The sequence below is a fragment of the Lynx rufus genome, unplaced genomic scaffold (assembly GCF_022079265.1).
Source record: "Lynx rufus isolate CCGP_SWC_20201006 ecotype Redwood Valley unplaced genomic scaffold, mLynRuf1.p SCAF_8, whole genome shotgun sequence".
NCBI classification, from domain to species: Eukaryota; Metazoa; Chordata; class Mammalia; order Carnivora; family Felidae; genus Lynx; species Lynx rufus.
The window spans coordinates 118,701,059-118,719,126 of record NW_025814896.1 but is presented as its reverse complement, the minus strand read 5'-3'; the positions used below and the strand labels follow the sequence as shown (position 1 = coordinate 118,719,126).

At 42.0% G+C, this 18,068-nt stretch overlaps 2 protein-coding genes across 6 annotated transcripts in view; one reads left to right on the top strand and one right to left on the bottom strand.

Moving 5' to 3' along the window:
- Positions 1-4,422: 4,422 nt before the first annotated feature.
- Positions 4,423-16,501, top strand: MRPL33 (mitochondrial ribosomal protein L33). Of its 5 annotated transcripts, XR_006960096.1 has the most exons (7): positions 4,423-4,580; positions 6,558-6,653; positions 7,511-7,529; positions 9,751-9,857; positions 11,367-11,466; positions 12,066-12,162; positions 16,196-16,501. XR_006960096.1 is itself a non-coding variant. In XM_047067713.1 (5 exons), exons 1-5 carry the CDS (start codon positions 4,556-4,558, stop codon positions 16,044-16,046), a joined length of 270 nt encoding a protein of 89 aa, XP_046923669.1. In that variant the 5' UTR covers positions 4,423-4,555; the 3' UTR covers positions 16,047-16,189. The 5 variants fall into 5 exon arrangements, 2 of the variants coding, with proteins under 2 accessions (XP_046923669.1, XP_046923668.1); XR_006960095.1 differs by lacking the exons at positions 11,367-11,466; positions 12,066-12,162 and adding an exon at positions 11,148-11,298; XR_006960097.1 differs by lacking the exon at positions 12,066-12,162 and having other exon boundaries at positions 4,424-4,580.
- Positions 10,844-18,068, bottom strand: part of RBKS (ribokinase) — a 100,111-nt gene continuing 92,886 nt past the window's right edge. Inside the window, exon 8 of the mRNA XM_047067708.1 lies at positions 10,844-11,712. Within this exon, the coding sequence (XP_046923664.1) occupies positions 11,596-11,712 (117 nt within the window). The 3' untranslated portion in view covers positions 10,844-11,595. The remainder of the gene's footprint in view (positions 11,713-18,068) is intronic.

Here is an 18,068-nt window from a genome sequence, read left to right as displayed (position 1 = left end):
TTAACTTCTGTTTCATTTTAAGAAACTACCATTTTGCCCTAAATTTCAATTGTCATTCCCCGGTCAGTAAGTCACTTCTTCTAGAACAGTATTTCTTTTTTCTTTTTTCTTTTTTTTCAGAGAGAGAGAGGGTGCAAGTGAGGGAGGGGCAGAGAGAGAGAGAGAGAGGGAGGGAGAGAGAATCCCATGAGGGGCAGAGAGAGAGAGAGAGAAGCAGGGGTCACCTGAAGCGGGGTTCATGTTCACTTAAAGTGGGACTTGAACTCAGAAACTGTGAGATCATGACCTGAGGCAAAGTCAGATGCTTAACGACTGAGCCACCCAGGTGCCCTAGAACAATATTTCTTAAACTTCAGTGTGCATTCAAATCACTTGGGTAAATGCACATGTTAGATTCTGCACATCTAACAAGCTCCCAAACGATACTGTGAGGATGCTGCCTGGCTTACGTGTTGAGTAGCAAGTATGGGCACCCAGCAGCATTAGCACCACCCATGAATTTGTTAGAAATGCAGATCCTTGGGCCTTGCTTCAGACCTACTGGCTCAGAATCTATCCTTCAACAGGATCCCCAGGAGTTGAGAAACATGGAGAGCACTGATTCCCAAAGCACATGCAACATCAGAAGCTATAGGTGACAGTCACAAAATACCTGTGGGTCTCGTTCCCCCTTCCACAGAATTGGATGACCTGGCAGCGAGCACCCCAGGTGATTCTGATGGATACCAGGTCTGAAAACTCGCAAGAGCATTTTCGGAGGACAATTTCTGAGCTTTGTGGCACTTCCCCATGGAAATAGCCTTAGAGACGACTTCATGATAGTCATCTGAGATTGTGTGCTCCTCTGAAGTTATCCTCACACGAGTCCCAGATAACAAACTGAGGCCAGGTTCTTGTCCAGGGTCACATGGTTATAAATGGCGAAGTCTGGCCTGCAACACACGTGCAGTTCTTCCACCACAGTCCTGCTTCCTACCCACCACAGGAATGCCTCTCCTTGACTGTGACCCAAATCTTTCCCTCCTCCAGCAGAGTTTCAGCCCATTACCTCTAAGCCTCCACACCCTCACAAATTCTTTACTGCTATCCTCTCCCCACCCACATCACCCACCAGCCAAACCACACGTTTAATTGGTTGACTTTCCCCAAAGACGGTTTCTGTCAGCCTTTGATGATCGTGGCTCTTCTTGGGGCAGGTGAAGTATGTGGGTGGGAAGGGTGTTGCCCTCTGGACTTCCATCCATCTTTCAGGAAGGCTGTTCAACTTTCTGCTCTTTGTCTTCTGTTCTGGCGTCTCTCTCAATAAGTGTTCTGCAGCCTTCTGGAATGTATGTGAGCACCTCCTCTCTTTGCTCTCAGCTTCAAGAGTTCCTCACTCTTTCAGATTGGCCGCTTTCTTCCCTCCCTATCCTATTCGGGGAGGTGCTGCTCACCAGTGAAGTTCAATGGACACACTTGGAACTTACGGTCTAAGATAGGGGTCCTAGCTTGGCATCCACATATTCTAACCCAGTACTTTTCAATCTTGAGTGTACCTTAGAGTCTCTTAGGGAGTTTAAAAAACCCCATGTCATGAGGCGCCTGGGTGGCTCAGTCAGTTAAGCGTCCAACTTCAGCTGAGGTCATGATCTCGTGGTTCGTGAGTTCAAGCCCCGCGTCGGGCTCTGTGCTGACAGCTCGGAGCCTGGAGCCTGTTTCAGATTCTGTGTCTCCCTCTCTCTCTCTGACCCTCCCCCGTTCATGCTCTGTCTCTCTCTGTCTCAAAAATAAATAAACATTAAAAAAAATTAAAAAAAAATCCGATGTCTGGACTTCACTCAGATTGATTAATTTAAAAACTCATGTGGGAGATAGGCATCAGTGGTTTATAAAGGTCCCCAGGTGGTTCCAATGTGCAGCCAAGGTTGAGGGCCACTGGAAAATCCAGGTAAAATTGTTTCTGGATAAGTATATGTGCACTTCCTGGAAAAGCTAAGCCATAGCTTTTAGCAGATTCTCAAAGGTGTCCATGGCACCTTCCTCCTTCCCTTTCCCCACCTCAAAAAGGGCTCAGTGACTGGTCTAAGATAATAAATAAGCAGGGAAAACTTGCCAATTTTTAAGGAAACACCAAATACATGTGTTAATTAAATAAGTTAGGCATTAGCATGTAGAGCAGAGAAAGTACCTGTTGTTGCTTCTTGGGAATGTTCCGTTTGGTGGGATGGGAGAGTCCCTATCTCTCCCAATTAGCCGGGAAAACTGTGTGATTTCAGATGCTGCCCCTACACAGGTCTGATCACATCACCTAATTGTCCCACGGCTACAGGACCACAACATCCTGGTTTCTTCATGACCTAGCTCCAGCCACCCTTTCTAGCTCATCTCCCTCACTTCTTCACACACTTGAGCCCCAAGAGGATGCTCACTGTTCAGTTTTCACACACCGTGCCTTTGCTGTTATTCTTTCCCAGGCTCCACCCCCTTCCCCAACTCTGCCTGCCTTGGGATGGGCCTAGGAGGGGAGGAAGATAGAAGAGAATGGCTGGAGGTGGGTTCTCTGGGGACAGAAGGTACTCAGTTACATTTGTCAAAGTGAGTAGGGCAGCGACCTCAGGAGTTTCTGCTTGGGGAGTAGGAGGATGATGTACGGAGATTCAGAGAAGTTCTGGCCTTTGAGAGACTAAGATGCCAGTGTCGGGGAGGTGGACCAGTGATTTGAGGAGTGCAGGGAAGCATACTAGGTGCTCTGAGAGGAATATGTGGAGGGGACCTGTGGGGTGGGAGGAGGAGTGGAGGGTCAGGAAAGACTTCATCTAGAAAGGGACTGATTCCCAGTGTCCCAGAAAGAACCCCAGTGGAGAGAGATGGGCCTAATCAGGAGGCTGAGACTAGATTATAGAGGGCATTGAATGCCAACCTGAGGACACTCACCACACACAGACTGAGCCCAGCTGGTGCCCCCAGGTCTTGCCAGCTTTTAGTCTTGCTCCCTCAGGAAGTCTTTGCTATATGAAGCTGTTGAGGCATAGGAGCTAATTTTGAAGCTGTGCCATCTGCCTAGGGGTGTCTAAACTTGGGAAGGTGCTAGCTTTTTGCAGGGAGCCTCGGCCTTCTGTAGAGTCTCCTTTCCCACACTGCCCATGTTCCCAGGCCCCTAGAACAAGTCAGGGAGCCAGGATCTCTGACCCTATAGATAAGAACAATGACTGTACTTCCCAACCATAAGTCAGGTGGGACATAGGTATGAAAGTGGACTGGAAAATGGGCAGTTAGAGGCCTCTCAGAATAGCAGAGGAGGAGTGGAGTAACCTCCAGATCCTTGGGTTTGAAACCCCGTGCTAAGTACTGGGAATTCAGTGTTGACTGACACCACACAGACAACGCATCTAAAGCTCTGCAAGAGTAGATGTTCAATAAATGTTGAATATTTGCTTTCCTGGGCTGAGAATCCGGGTTAAACAGTTGTACCTCCCCTCCCCCACCTCCCCCTGCAAAGAGGTGGATGCCCCTCCCCTAAGGCCTTCACCCCTTCCACTTGGGCTACCAGGATTCTCTAAGTGTTCTACACTTTAATAAGGCACAGAGGGCTCATTATGTATATCCGGGAAATCCTCCCCTCCAATCCAAATCAGGAATTACATCTGTATTAAAAAACATTTTAATTAACACTTACCAGCTGCCAACAAAGTGTTAGGTGTAAATAACAGGTGGGTGCAGGTTGAAGTAATGAGACTAGACAGTCACTGCTTCCTTTCTATTCCATTCAGAAATTTCAAGAAATAATTCATATGCTATCTCTTTTTAGAAACAAGCTTATAAATTCTCCTGAACCCCGAAACTATTAATACACAAATACTTATCATTGTTTGCCACTTAAACATAAATATTAATAATTTAACTTTGGCATGGTGCCTCTCATCTCAGATTCATTTATTCTTTCACTCAGCAGACAGTCAAAAGGTATTGGAGGCGCTGTTCTTGGTGCCAGGATACAGCAGTGAGTGAATAAGACAAAGTTCCTGATCTTAAGAAGTTTAAATTGTGGTAGGCAAAGACAGATAATAAGGAAGTCAACAAATACACCAAAAAATACTAAATGGTGAGACGTGCTGTAGGAAAATGTAAAGTGGGGTAAGGAGAATAGGGAGGGTGTGTGTGTGTGTGTGTGTGTGTGTGTGTGTGTGTGTTGCTTTCTTTCTGTGGCCAAGGAAGGCTTCACTGATTAGGTAACATTCAAATGACACAATTTACTGGTTTATTACATATAGGTCATGAGAGAACGAGGTGTCTGGTTGGCTCCTGGGCTTTTTACTTGAGCAACTGGAAACATGGAATTGCCACATACTGAGATGGGGGATGCCTTACGGGTACAGACCAAGTTTGGGAAGTTGATTTTGGTCATGTGATATCAAGTAGGCAGTTAAATACACCAATCTGGAATCCAGAGGAAAGGTTGAGACTGGAGATATAAATTTGGAAATCTTCAGCTCCTGGGTTTTTCAAAACCTAAGCTAGGTGTGACCACCAAGGGGATAAGTGTGGACAGAGGAGATTCGAGGACTGAGCCCTGGGCATGCCTCCACTGAAGGGTGAAAATGGTGAGGTGAAAATGGAGAAAGAATTGTTGATGAGGAAGGAGGGAAACCAAGAGAGCGGATACCTGGACACCAAGTGAAGATAGTTTTTCAAGAGGAGGGAGTGAACAACTGTGTAAAAACAATACTGATAGATGCTGAGTATAATGAGGCTCAAGAATTGACCATGAGATTTGGTTGTGTAGGGGTCGAGGCCCTCACCAGAACAGGTTCTATGGAGAGGAGGAAGGAGGGGAGGCAAAAGTTTGATGCCAGATTCTGAGAGAGACAGAGATGTTGTCTTAGTCATTGGGTACTGTTTTTGAAGAAACCAGCTATAAAAGACAGTTTGAATATGGACTAGATACTAGGAAACTATTGTTAATCTTTTAGAAGCGAAAATAGTAGTATAGTTATAATAATCTTAGTCTTGACAGATACCTACTTAAATGTGTAGGGGTGAAGGTTTGTGACGTCTGCAATTTATTTTCACACAGCTTAGCAAAAAACCATATATAAAAATATATTTATTTATTCAAATAGTATACAGAGAGAGTAGAATGTTAACATTGATTGCATTGGGTATATGATGTGTTCATTGCACTATTCTTTCAACTTTTTGATATGTTTGAAATGCCTCTTTATAGAAAATTTGGGAGAAAATACAGACTCTGGGCCTCACTGGTGGCAAAGGGAGCTTTTAAAAGGCCACAGGTGACTCTGCTATACCATCTAGGGATGAGATCCACTGATCCAATGCCCCACTGAGCATAAAACTGAGGTGTAAATAGTTGAAAGACTTTCCAAAGGACAGAACAAAGGCTGAAATTCATGTTTCTTGGCTTCCAGTCCTGTGTTCTTTCTTATATATCCTTTAAAGGAATTTCCTAGATAAGAAACCTTACCCTCTTAAACACCTAAAACTATTTGTCAGCAAACTGCACAAGGTAAGGAAGGATTTGGGCACCTACAGGGTACTCAGTTGTTAAAGTCAGATTATCAAGAGGACTGAAAATTATTAGAGGGTGAAAAAACTATAAGGTACGAAGGGCAAGGGCAGTCCTAGTTTTTACAAACTTGAATTGTATTGAAAAGCTAAATTTTCTCTTTTAAATAATTTTATTACTTTCAGTGAATATAATCCATGAGATTGAATTTTATTTCACACATTTGTTAAGATTTAATATATAGACAAAATCATAGATGAGGAAAAAATCTGAAAGTCTTGATTGTTAGTTGGGGAATGGGGTTACAGATGAAGTTCCTAGTGTTGAAGGAGTTCCTTGCAGAGAGAAGTGAAGAACTGAAGATGCAGATTAGGTCCCAATGTTTAGTGGGAAAGGCATGAGTCTTGGCAGTCAGACAAAATCTGGGTTCGAATTCTGACTCTGCCACTTACTAGTTTTGTCACATTAGGCAAGGTATGTGAGCGCTCCAGATGAGTTATTCAGTCCCTCTTGCAGGCAACTGTGCTGGGTGCTCTAATAAGGCACGTTAACATAAGATACGCAAGGTCGTGCCCTCCTAGAAATCCAACAGATAATTAAGGAACGGGGGATATTCAGGTGGAGGTTCTAACCCTGAAGGGACTAAGAGCAGCTCTTAACCAGGAGGGGATGAAGTTGGGCCGGAAGAAGCAAAAGAAGGCAACATTTTAAGGAAATATGCGGGAGCCTGGTAGTCTGGAGCAGCTGAGAAACACATACATAGCCTGTGGCTTTAATGCAGGTGGTTGCGATTATTTAGTGAAAACAAGTATGGAAAGACCTAACTCTGCCCCGGAAGTAAGAGGCAAGGGTTGGAGCGCGAACCCTGAGCGCTTTTAAACTCCCTCTCTAGTAGAGAAAGGGAGTTCAGCCTCCACCACTACAAAGATAAAACAACTAGCTCATATTGAACACAATCAAGAGACAGCGTCGGGTCTGGAGGTTTATTCGGGAGGGGTGGGGGGCGGCGTGGGGCGTGGCCTGGAGCAAATCATCACGTTCTCTTCCGGAACAGGCCTGTGCCCCGGAAGCAGTTGCTTGTTGAGTGCTTTTGGGCCGATTTCGGAGACTGTTGGGGGAGTTGTCGCCATGTTCCTGTCCGCGGTCACCTGTAAGTGGGGATGGAGGAGGCGGCAGGGACTGCGGCAAGGGCGGGAGGCCGTGACAGGCAGGCTTCGGGACGGTGCGGGTTTGAGGGCGCGCGCCGGTCGGGAACCTGCCGCTGCGACTTGCCAGGCCTTCAGGACTACAGCGTCCGGCATGCTCCGCGGCACTCCTCCGTGGGGCTTGGAGGTCTCTAGTGCTAGTTCTTCATCCCTTTGCGGTCGCAGGGACGGTCGTGTCTGGTCAGCAGGAGTGGGGTGCTTTCCCTGTCCTTCGTAGGGACGTGTCAGCAGAATCTCTGCACGTCCGAACTGGGGGGGAAAAACCTCAGAATTTTTATTCCACTCGTTTCAAACTCTGAAGACGAGGAAATGGCTTGAGAGAGGCAGTGACTAGGTCAATACAGCTGGGCTGGGAAAGAAGTGTTCTGGCTTCCCAAGGCAGCTCTTTTCTGCACCAGGTGAACTGTTCGATTAGATTTAGTTTCCCTCCTCCACCTCATGTGGTTGCTGAAATTTGCATGGGTTAACTTGTCAAACCAGAGGCTTGTTCCAGTGCAAATATTTGCACCTAGAAGAGGAACATGTGGAGCAGATCTTAGAGCGATTTGAAAAGTAACCAGCCCCACTGAAAAGGGATTGTGCAAAGCATTACATCCAGAATTGTGTTGGTTTCATTGGATCTTTGTCTTCTTTCCAGAATCTTAGCGAGATCCCTACAAGCTAGGGAGTAGTTACTTGAGTGACAACCCATGGCGTACTTCTATAACTTACATTATTTATTACAGACATATGAACTTTGCATAAGAAAGATAATAAATTGATATTTTCTTTTCTCTTTCAACCTTTCCTCTCTGCGAAAAAGTTGCCAAGAGCAAGTCAAAGTAAGTAAGGTTTTTCTTTCTTTTTTTTTTTTTTTTAACTTGTTTATGTTAGATTTGGTTTTCTAGCCCCTGCCAATACATCCTTATATTAATTAAACTAAGCATTTGGTTTCAATTTTCTGAAAGTTGATTTGAGGATTACTTGGTGAATCGTTTTGGGTCTATGAACGCTTTCAGAAAATATTTTTCCCCCTGCCCAACTGATCTACTTAAGTGAGCCATTCAGATAATTAAAGGAGCTCTTGCTCCCTTGTTCCTGAACAAACCATCAGGGTTCCCATGCTTTCTTTGGAATACTACCATATTTCTGTTTCTTCAAAGTCAGGTCGAAGGGCCATTTGTTTGGAGGCCACTACAGGAATCTAGCTGAACAAGCTGTGATTTGATTGAACTACAGAGTCAGTTTTGATGAGTTGTGTGATCCTTTGCATTCGTAGAATAAGCATTTCAAAAATAGCAAAGATTAAAGATTCCATGCTGTACCAGAGAGACTATAAATACCAAACTGGCATCTCAAAATAAAATTTGTAGACAATAACTGAAGTAAGATTTTCTGTGTTAAAAATAGGAGAATTATTTTCCAGAAAAAAAAAAAAAAAAAAAAGGAAAATTCTAAAGCAGGCTTTACTTACAACCCAAGACATATCACAAATCTTAAAACTAGGTTTTTGGATTAAAGTTAATGGAAAACATATAAGTTAGTGCTTTCTGCCAAATAGCTTTTATTCATACAGCTTTTCCCACAATCCAGTTTATTTATGTTAGAATTCCCACGTCTAAATTATGTAGGAATCTCCAGTGCCTCTGGTTTCTTTAGAAACCCTGCCTCTCATGTTCTTTGTATCCTTCTTATAACATCTGCCAAATATGTCTTACCTTATAGACTTTGTGTTCACCACTCACCTTCCATACTATACTGTTGGTTCCTGGAAGGGGCAGTTGCAGCCTTATAGAGCTTTGCATTTCCCACAGTGCTTTCCACAGAGTAAGTGCTTAATAGGTATTTGTTAAATCTTTTTGAATGAAGGACTAATAATTGTCTTTCTTTTTTTTTTATGTTTGTTTATTTTTGAGAAAGAGCGTGAGTGGGGGAGGGGCAGAGAGGGAGACACAGAATCTGAAGCAGGTTCCAGGCTCTAAGTGGTTGGCACAGAGCCCGACTTGGGGCTCGAACTCATGAACTGTGAGATCATGACCTGAGCTGAAGTCGGACGCTCAACCGACTGAGCCACCCAGGTGCCCCTATGGCTTTTCTTAATTAACAAATATTGTGTACCTTTTATGTTTGAGGCACTGTGCTAGACATTGAAAGGGATGCAAAGATGTGAACTGTATTTTTTTTTCATTTTACTTTTTTTTTTTTTTTTACATTTATTTATTTTTGAGAGACAGGGAGAGACAGAGTGTGAGCAGGGGAGGGGCAGAGAGAGAGGGAGACACAGAATCAGAAGCAGGCTCCAGGTTCTGAGCTGTCAGCACAGAGCCTGACACGGGGCTTGAACCCACGAACCATGAGATCATGACCTGAGCCAAAGTCGGACACTTAACCGACTGAGCCACCCAGGCGCCCCGATGTGTAATGTATTATAGATGCTACAGAATCTCTTTGGAATAGTTAAGAAATAAGATAGCATGGTCTACATAGGGAAGCCAGACACACGAACAAGTAACAGTACAAGGGATTAAAAGGTCTAGTGAGGCAAAACATGAACTTTATGCTTTGGATGGCTATAACTTAAACACAATATGAGGGGGAACAAGATTTTGCATGTTAATAGTATAAAAGTTACCATCCTTTTATTTTGTCCCTGTCTAATTTTACTCCGATTACACACATCCTGGAAGATAGGGCTCTTTTGTGATAGCCAGCTTTATGATTTCTTGACTAGCCAGCTAGAGTTACCAGCACTTTTGTATTTCCCCCACCTCCTGACTTCTCCTTCTAAGAGGTGAGTGTCTGAGTCTGTTCCACATCGTGGTTTGATTGTTCTTGTTGCTTGGTTAGTTGATTGCCAAGGTATTCTATAATAGAACAGACCTTGGAAATCAGAACCATTGAAATTGTGATTTATGGAAAATGTAGGCTGTCTTAGAACTGAACCTTTTTGGGTTGATATCCCACAGCTAATACTACTGTACAGAGTTCTCAAAATGTGTCGTCCTCCCACGACTGATTTTAGTTTATTTCCTCAGCTTATAATAGCTTATTTTTAAATCTTAGAACCATTCTGGTGAAAATGCTAAGCCAAGCTGGGACAGGTTACTCCTTCAACACTAAGAGAAGCCGACTACGGGAGAAACTGACTCTCTTACATTATGATCCAATTGGTAAGATTCAGATAAATTACTCCACAGTAAATTCAGATGCTTTCAAGGCCTGTTGCCCTTGCCAGACTGATGCTGAATGTCTTTTGGCCATTTTTGTGGCCCCTCTGACACTGTAGCATTCAGTCAGCAAGTATATGTTGAGTGTTTACTATGGTGCCACTTACTATCCCAGGTGGTGGGATACACCAGGACACATTCAGGCCCAGTCCCTGCACTCTTGGTACATACAGTCTGTTTTGGAAGGGAGAGAAAAACAAAAAGAAAAAAAATGACGTTCTGCTGAGTGCTTTGAGAGACACAAGCAGGATCCTGAGATACACGATAAAGTTGGGGAGAGGCAGATTCCACCTTTATCTTATTCTTGAATAGGATAGATCTGGTAAAGAAACCAGCTATGTAAACAGAATAGGTGATACTGTTCTGGAAACGGAAAGAAAAGAGTGTCTTCAGAAGGGGAGGGAATATTCTCCTGGGATCATTTAACAGTGGCAGGCAGTTAGGTCCCGATTTGAATTAAAGGAGTATGGTATCTATATATTGATGGAGGAAGTTAAGAAATGTCATTTGTACTCTCTGCTAAAATGCCATAATAAATGGTAACTTTAAATAGTCTCGGTAGGTAGAAGTATTTGTCCAGAAGAGACAAGTGTTTCCAAGGCAAGATTACCTGCTTACAAAAGACAGCAGCTGATTGCTATTGGTAGAAGCCCAGTTTTGTTTTTGGGTTTTGTGAGCAGAGTTATGTGAAGTAAACTAGCAAACCAATGATTTATTTTAAAACTCCAGGCCATTTGCTTAATTTTTGTGCCCTTGATTCTGAACAGCCTCTTTATAAATGTTTCTTAGTAAGAACTGTACTGGAGCTTCTGGGTTGATGAACACGTATTGACTATGGGAGAGTGACCTGTGCGCCCCTTGCCCACACCTATGCGTCACTTCCATCTGACTGTTCCTGAGTTACTAATAACTGGTAGATCATGTCAGAATTTTCCTTCTTTTTTTAATCATGCTGTATTATCTTTAATTAAGTATAAAGACTTCCAATCATATCACCTACAGACCATTTTATCCACTGCTCTGGCCGCCAGTCTCTTGTTTCTCTCTTCAGCAATGGTGAGGCAGACACCCTTTCCAAGGGGGAGAGAAAGCCACGGTTTGTTGCCTTTGCCAATAACAAAGATGTTGGAGAGCCAAGTGGCAAAGCTCTTGCATTGGCATCTTTCACGTCAGCTACATCAAAAGAACCAGGGTGTCTCTCTCTCTGTTGGTGATTATACCAATTCTTCCCAGGTTGGCATCCCTGGTCACCACTCACAGATTACCAGTGCCAAACTTGATGAAGGCAGTAACCTTTTCAGTCTCCACCATCAGTCTGAATGGTGTCCTTCACCTTGATGAGGGGATCAGCATAGCAGATGATGCAAGCATAATGGGTGACCAGGTGAGGGATTCCTTTTGTTCCCACAAAGATCTTTCTCACTTTGCACAACTTATACTTGGCCTCCTCAGGTGCAATATTATGAACAGCAAAGCAGCTCTTGGTGTGACAGATCAGACAGAAATTCTCCCCACTCTTGTCAATGTTGATGTCATCCATAAAACCAGCAGGGTAGGTTGTTATCAGTTGGGATCTTGCCATCAATCTTGGTAAAATGCTGCATACTGATCTTTACTTTATGTGCTGTGAGGGCATACTCAAGTCTGTTCCTTAGGAAAATGATGAGAGAGAGATATTCTCTCAGCTTATGGGGACCAGTAGATGGACAAGGGGCAAACACATCAGTTTATCCAGCATCCAGTCTTTGGAGCTGCTACGTGCTTCAGATGCTTCTTGGGACCACAAGCCGTGGCTGTACTGGGCATGAAAAGAGAGCAGAATTGAGCTGAATTGTAAGACACCCACTTGGTGATCAAGATTGAATTGGTACCAGAATCTTATTTCCCAAAATTAATCCATTATATAATGAAAGATACTTAACCTCATAATCAACTTTTTCATTAACTAAGAATACGACTCTCACTTCTGGCCAAGATGGAATAATAGGAATCAAATTTCCCTTCCCACTGGAAACAACAACAAAAGGACAATATTTGCAATAAAAGACCATGATCCCTGAAAGAAAGGAAACAGACTAGTGCTTGTGAATAACCAGACAAAATGGAAATTTCTGTCTTCTTTGCTTACCAACACAAGTCTCCTATCTTCAGATGTCATGAACACAAGCACCTATACTCTCCAGGCGATCTCCATGTTCTAGATGAAGAATTTTATGCAAAGGATTTTAATCAAGGACACAAAGCTAAAGTACGTTTCAGAACAAAGATTTGAACTGAAGACTCTCTGACTCTAAACCCCGGGCCCTAAATTATTCTATGTAGGGACCTATGAATGGGAGGTTTTACGGGAGGCTAAAACCTATCTACCATTGCATAACTTCTGGGCAGGCATTAGTGCCAATCCTGACTAGCAGCTACATTCACAGCTGCCTTCAGAGTTTGTACAGAAGGTCTCATGACCGCTGTTGTACCATTCATTATGCTGCATTCATTCATCAATGTCTAAGAAAAATAAAAATAGTATCGCCTGCAAAAAAACCCACAAGGGCCCTTACCAGTGTGAGGATCATATAAAAAAGACTCTTGAGAAGCCCAGTTGTCAGCTTAAAATTGGATGATTTCCATTCTTTAACGGAAATAAAATTCTCTGCTGTTTTTACAGTGTTAAAATTTCTGGTCATTCTTTATCATAATATAAAAGGAGTTCTAGGTTTGTACCTGATGATTGGGAGTCTGAATTCTAGGATGTGACCACATATGGTAGAAAAATTATTACAATGGTAAGGTATGTCTCTTAGTCCTTTTGGGTTGCTATAACAAAATACCACAGACTAGGTGGCTTATAAACAACAGAAATTTATTACTCAGAGTTCTGGGGCCTGGGAAGTCCTAAGTTCAAGGTGCCAGCATGGCTGCTTTCTGGTGAAGGCCCTCTTCCTGGTTCACAGCCTGTGTCGTTGTCTTGTCCTCACATGGAGGACAAGAGCAAGCAAGTATTGTGGGGTCTCCTAATAAAGCATTAATCCTGGTCATGAAAACTCTACCCTCGTGACCAAAGCACCTACCAGAGGCCTTGTCTCCTAATGCCATTGTATTGGGGGTTTAGGATTTCAACATATGAATTTGAGCGGGGGGGGGGGGTACACAAATATTCAGACTATAGCTATATGATAGAGTTGGTGTGATTTTTTTCTCCTGATTTCTTTGTATCAGCTGGTAAAAGCTCAAAGTGATGAACTTTACAGAAAGTAATTGTTTTTCTAGTATTTAGCTCTTTTAGAATTTATATTTAGGAACATGCACAACATTAATAAATGTTAGTTGAATAACCTTTTATGATATTTTCAGCATGAGAATGTATTGGGATTTTCATCCTTAGTACGGAGGTGTTAGGAACTTATTTGTCAAATTGATTTTAAGTTTTGAGATTGGGAAAGAATACTACAATAAACAGTTCTGATCATAAGTTGAAAGTAGGAGAAAACATCCATAAAAGACTGTTAGAACTTTTCTGATAAGGAATGGTCTAAGCCTTCACAGCACAACTTTGTCCTTTTCTGAAGAAGAGAATGTTCTGGGATAGTGGACTGCCTGGCTTTCTGCCCATCTACTAAATGCCCTACAGGCTAGCATGATGATGTTTGCCTTGGGGCCTGCCTCATTGCCCAAGGTACCAAATAGCTTGGCAGTTCTCCCAACATATTTTACTGCAGTGAATAAATGACTAGTTTAAGGGTAATGTTTTGTTAGTCTGCTTTATAAAGGAAATCAGTAAGGAAACAGAAAAGTTCCCAATTATTTGAACATTTCACAGTATACTCTGGCTAGAACCAGCCTGTCTTTTCAGACTCCTTTTCTTCGCTAATTTCCAAGGAGGAAGGACCAAATGCTGAGGCATAAGCTTATTAAACTTTGTTGAATATATGAAGGCTTATCATAAAGAAAATGAAAACTTGTCATTTTTGATTCCTTGGATGACTAAACAAGACAATATAGACTTTAATTGAAGCAGAGTTGATTTAGGTTAGACGTAAGGAAAGAACTTGACAGATTCGTTCTTCTTTGAATTCAGCAGCAAATATTTTGACAGAAAATTAATTTTTGTTTATGATCATGGATAGCAGTGTATTATTTCAGCTCAACTGTGTATCTAGCAGCAACCCCGTGAGGGAGATGGACTTATCCCCCACACAGGGAAGCAAACTGAAAGCAGAACATTTTGAGAAATTTGTCCAGGGACTCACAGCAGATATAAGTGGTAGAGCCAAGGTTGGAACCCAGTCTTTCCGACACCAGGCTCCCTATTTTTTCTAGTACATGGAGCCAAAGTAATCTTCCTATTTTTTTTTTTTTTTTTTTTAATTAGGATCTTCCACTGGGGTCAGCCTAGCATTCAAGGCTATGGAGCCCTACTGTCCTCTTACCTCTTACCACTGTTCCTTGGTACCAGATGTGTATTCCTTTTATAGTTCTTCCAAAGACTGCTCTTTCAGGGACCAAACTTTCCCTGTCCGTGAGGTGTTCCCTTACCGGTCCAGTCCCTTCGATCTTTAGGGTCCTACTTCCTGGACATTCAGGGGCTCTGCTCATACTTCTATAAACTCCACATTGCTTAGCACAGTTCTGTGGACTGAAATATTTATTCTTTGGAGTAAGAGAATGAATTCAGTGAGTGAATCCGAAATTTTTCATGAATAAAGCCTTGTTTTACTGATCTTAGTCACTCCTATTCTGGGTAATTTAAATAGTCTCCTGATTGGGTACCAGTGAGATGGGTTCTGGTTTTCTTTTTAGCCATTTTTTTAGTTCCATGTAGAAAAACATGGAAACATTTTCTGCAGTCAATCATATTGTTTGATGGGAAACTATTGTGGTTTACCATTTTATAATGCTTTGTAGTCCCTCTTAGACTTTGAAGGAGCATCAATACTACTTTTAAAATATTAGATAATTCAGAATATATTAAAAATACCTCTGTACAGTGTAATAATATATTTTTTTTATTAACATAGATAAAATTCTGTTGACCGGTTAATAGTTTTTTTTTTTTAAGTTTTTTAATGTTTGTTTATTTTCGATAGAGAGTGCAAGTGGGGGAGAGGCAGAGAGAGAGGGAGACACAGAATCTGAAGCAGTCTCCAGGTTCTGAACTGTCAGCAGAGTCTGATGCGGGGCTCGAACTCACGAACCGTGAGATCATGACCTGAGCTGAAGACCGACGCTTAACCGACTGAGTCACCCAGGTGCCCCCTGGCTAATCGTTTTTAAATCTGGCTGACCATCAGGATCATCTGAGGTTTTGTAAAAATGTAGATGTTCAGTCCTCACTCTAGATGTATTAGACCAGAATTAGGGTAGGGGTGGAGGTGAGAAGTAGGAACGTATTTTAATTAAGCTCCCTAGCCTATTCTTACTCATAGAGAGCTTGGGAATCTCAAGAAGAAAAACCGTAGTGAAATGTCTGTGTGATCGGGATAAGTGAGGGGTGTTGTGTTGTAGTCCTTTGAGTTCCTGGATCTTCCTGGGTGCATTGTTTGCTTTTGGATTTTTGGCCAGGAATAAGTAGGTGGTGAGAGACCGAGAGACAGAGGGAGAGAGATATATTGGAAGTTAATGGAGTACTATAAAGCATTACACGAACAGTGAAAACCTTACTGCCCAGCATCCAGTCTCTGGTCTTTCATCTGCGCAGTTACTACTTTTGTGTTGGCTTTGTTTCAGAGAACTGTACTGTTTTGATATTTTCAGTAATGAGATTTTGGTTATAATTTTCATTCTTTTACCATACAAGAAAATCAGTTTTTGGGTATATTAAGCCATCTCTGGAAAGTACAAGGTTTAATGTATATTTACTCTTCTGGCCAGACTGCCTTTTGCTTGGTCTGCTCAGTTCTTGCTGCTTTTTTTCCCTCAGTCCAGCTCTTAGTCTCTCTCCTGCAAAAGTGTTCATTAATTGGGTGAAGACATTGGATGTTTTCCATTTTTTGCTCCTAGTTTTGTTTGTTAATGTGGATATTTCACATTGAGTGAGATATGACCTTGTGGTGTCCCAGAGATGCCGCTGATTGGCTGGTGAACCTTCCCTTGATTTCCTTATCATTTTCTCTAGGTTTCTTTGGCCTCTGGGATTGAGGAACCGAGTTTGCAAATCTGCTCCATCCTCATGTGAAAGGAATAGTAAAACAAGAGAAAAGAGAGTGCTTGTGGTCTGACACATATTTTTATTTAAAAATGATGATGATGCTTTTAGTTTTCTGCTACAACCCATTTTTCTCTTACAGTGAAAACAAAAGTCCTCTTTGTGGAACAGAAAAAAATACGCTCCCTCTAAACAATGGATTGAAAATGAACTTGATTTATAAATGAGAAGACTGAGGGCGGGATACTGATTCAGAAATTCTGCAGCGTGTAATAAAAGAAGAGGAAATGGCACGGAATCACTGCCTCCTGTGATTTGAAGGCCATTGTGAAGGAAAACAATGGACTGAAAGAAAGTTCTTCATATTAGGACATATATCATTGCATCACATTTATTTATCTTTCTGGATATTTTTATAGCCCTTAATAAAAAATATTAAAATAGCGTGTACTATTGTCTCTTAGTGATGTTTTCCCCCACTCTTTGAAATGAAAAAAACAACTACATTACTAAAGAATAAGCATTGTTTCATATAAAAGAAAGTTTCCATAATGAAACTTGTGCAAGACTTTCCAGTCTGCTCCTCTTTGTACTTCATAGGAAAGGCAGAGTCATTCTCCAGAGTGATCGTGAAAAAACTGTGTAATAACAGAGGTGGTAAGGGTGAACAGGAATAAGAAGGGGGCCAGCCTTGTAACATAAAAGGAATCATGAGAACTTTCATTTTGTTTTGTGCTTATATAATTAGGAAAAATGCCATTGGTCCATATTCTCAAACTCTGGTCACTGAAACAGTAGTTAGGAGTTTCTAGGAATGCTTTGGACTCCCTTTATCTCCTAGATTTCCTTTTTAAAAACAATTATTTGTTTTTATTTGTTTTAATAAGAAAAGCTAGAGTGTATTTCCACAGAGCTATGACTGGGGCTTCTGGGCTTGGTACCACACAGCTAACCAGCGTGGAAGTTCCACTGATAATCCCTGACATTCACGTAAGGACCCCTGCCCTACCCAGATCCATATACTTTCTCACTCAAGCTATTGTTTCCTACAGATTTTCAGTAAGAAATCTGAGTTGAAATCTGCATTCTTTTCTAGAGATTATTTAGTTTTCTCCTTTATATATCAAATTTCTGACTGAATGTGAGAAGGATCAGCTTTTATTTTGAGCTCTGCTGGTTCATAATCTTACCCCATGTAAAGCATTTATCTAGGAGAATGATAGCGTGCCCACCATGGCCTCAAGCATGACAAAGCCAATGCTATTCCAAAATAACAGGTGTGTCCCCCCCCCACCGCCCCCCGCCCCCACCATGGCTCAGTCTGTGGAGGACGTGCAGGAGTAGCTTTCTGAAAATGGAATTAGATGTAGACAGTTGTTGAGCCTTCGTGGCTTGTGGCATTAAAGTCAATAAACTATTTTCTGGCATCTTTTGTTAAAACTTTCGTTCAAAGCAATAATAGGTGAGATCTTGGCTATTTGTAGGTTGAAACTATACGTAGTGATTTTGGGTTACAAGAAAAATCCTTCACCTGATCCTAGCTAAGTCAGATGTAAAGGGTCTGTGACATGTATGAATCGCCTTTTTTTTTTTAAACCCAAAACAACATAAAATCTGGCTTAACAGATGACTTATCTATTCAGCACATGAGCTGAACATGGCCCACAGGTGGTGTTTACATTTTTAAGTTTTTTTTTGTGAGAGAGAGGAGGTGCAAGTGAGCAAGGGGCAGAGAGAGAGAGAGAGAGAGAGACAGAGAGACAGAGAATCCCAAGAGAGGCAGAGGGAGAGAGAGAAGCAGCACTCACTGGAAGCGGGCTCATGCTAACCCCAAGCAGGGCTCGAGTTCACCTGATGTGGGACTCAAACTCACAAATTGTGAGATCATGACCTGAACTGAAGTCAGATGCTTAACGACTGAGCTACCCAGGTGCCATGTTTGTTTTTTTAAAAGTATGTTTTGTTTTGTTTTTAAGTTTATTTGTTTATTTTGAGAGAGAACAAGTGGGGTAGGG

Bases quoted from the DNA above. Each gene is read 5' to 3' on its own strand.
- MRPL33 (XM_047067712.1), top strand. From the start codon at position 4,556: ATGCCTCCACTGAAGGGTGAAAATG. The intron at 4,581-6,557 runs GTGAGGTGAAAA...CTTCCGGAACAG, and splicing joins TCCACTGAAGGGTGAAAATG to GCCTGTGCCCCGGAAGCAGT. The intron at 9,858-16,195 runs GTAAGATTCAGA...TTTCTCTTACAG, and splicing joins CTTACATTATGATCCAATTG to TGAAAACAAAAGTCCTCTTT.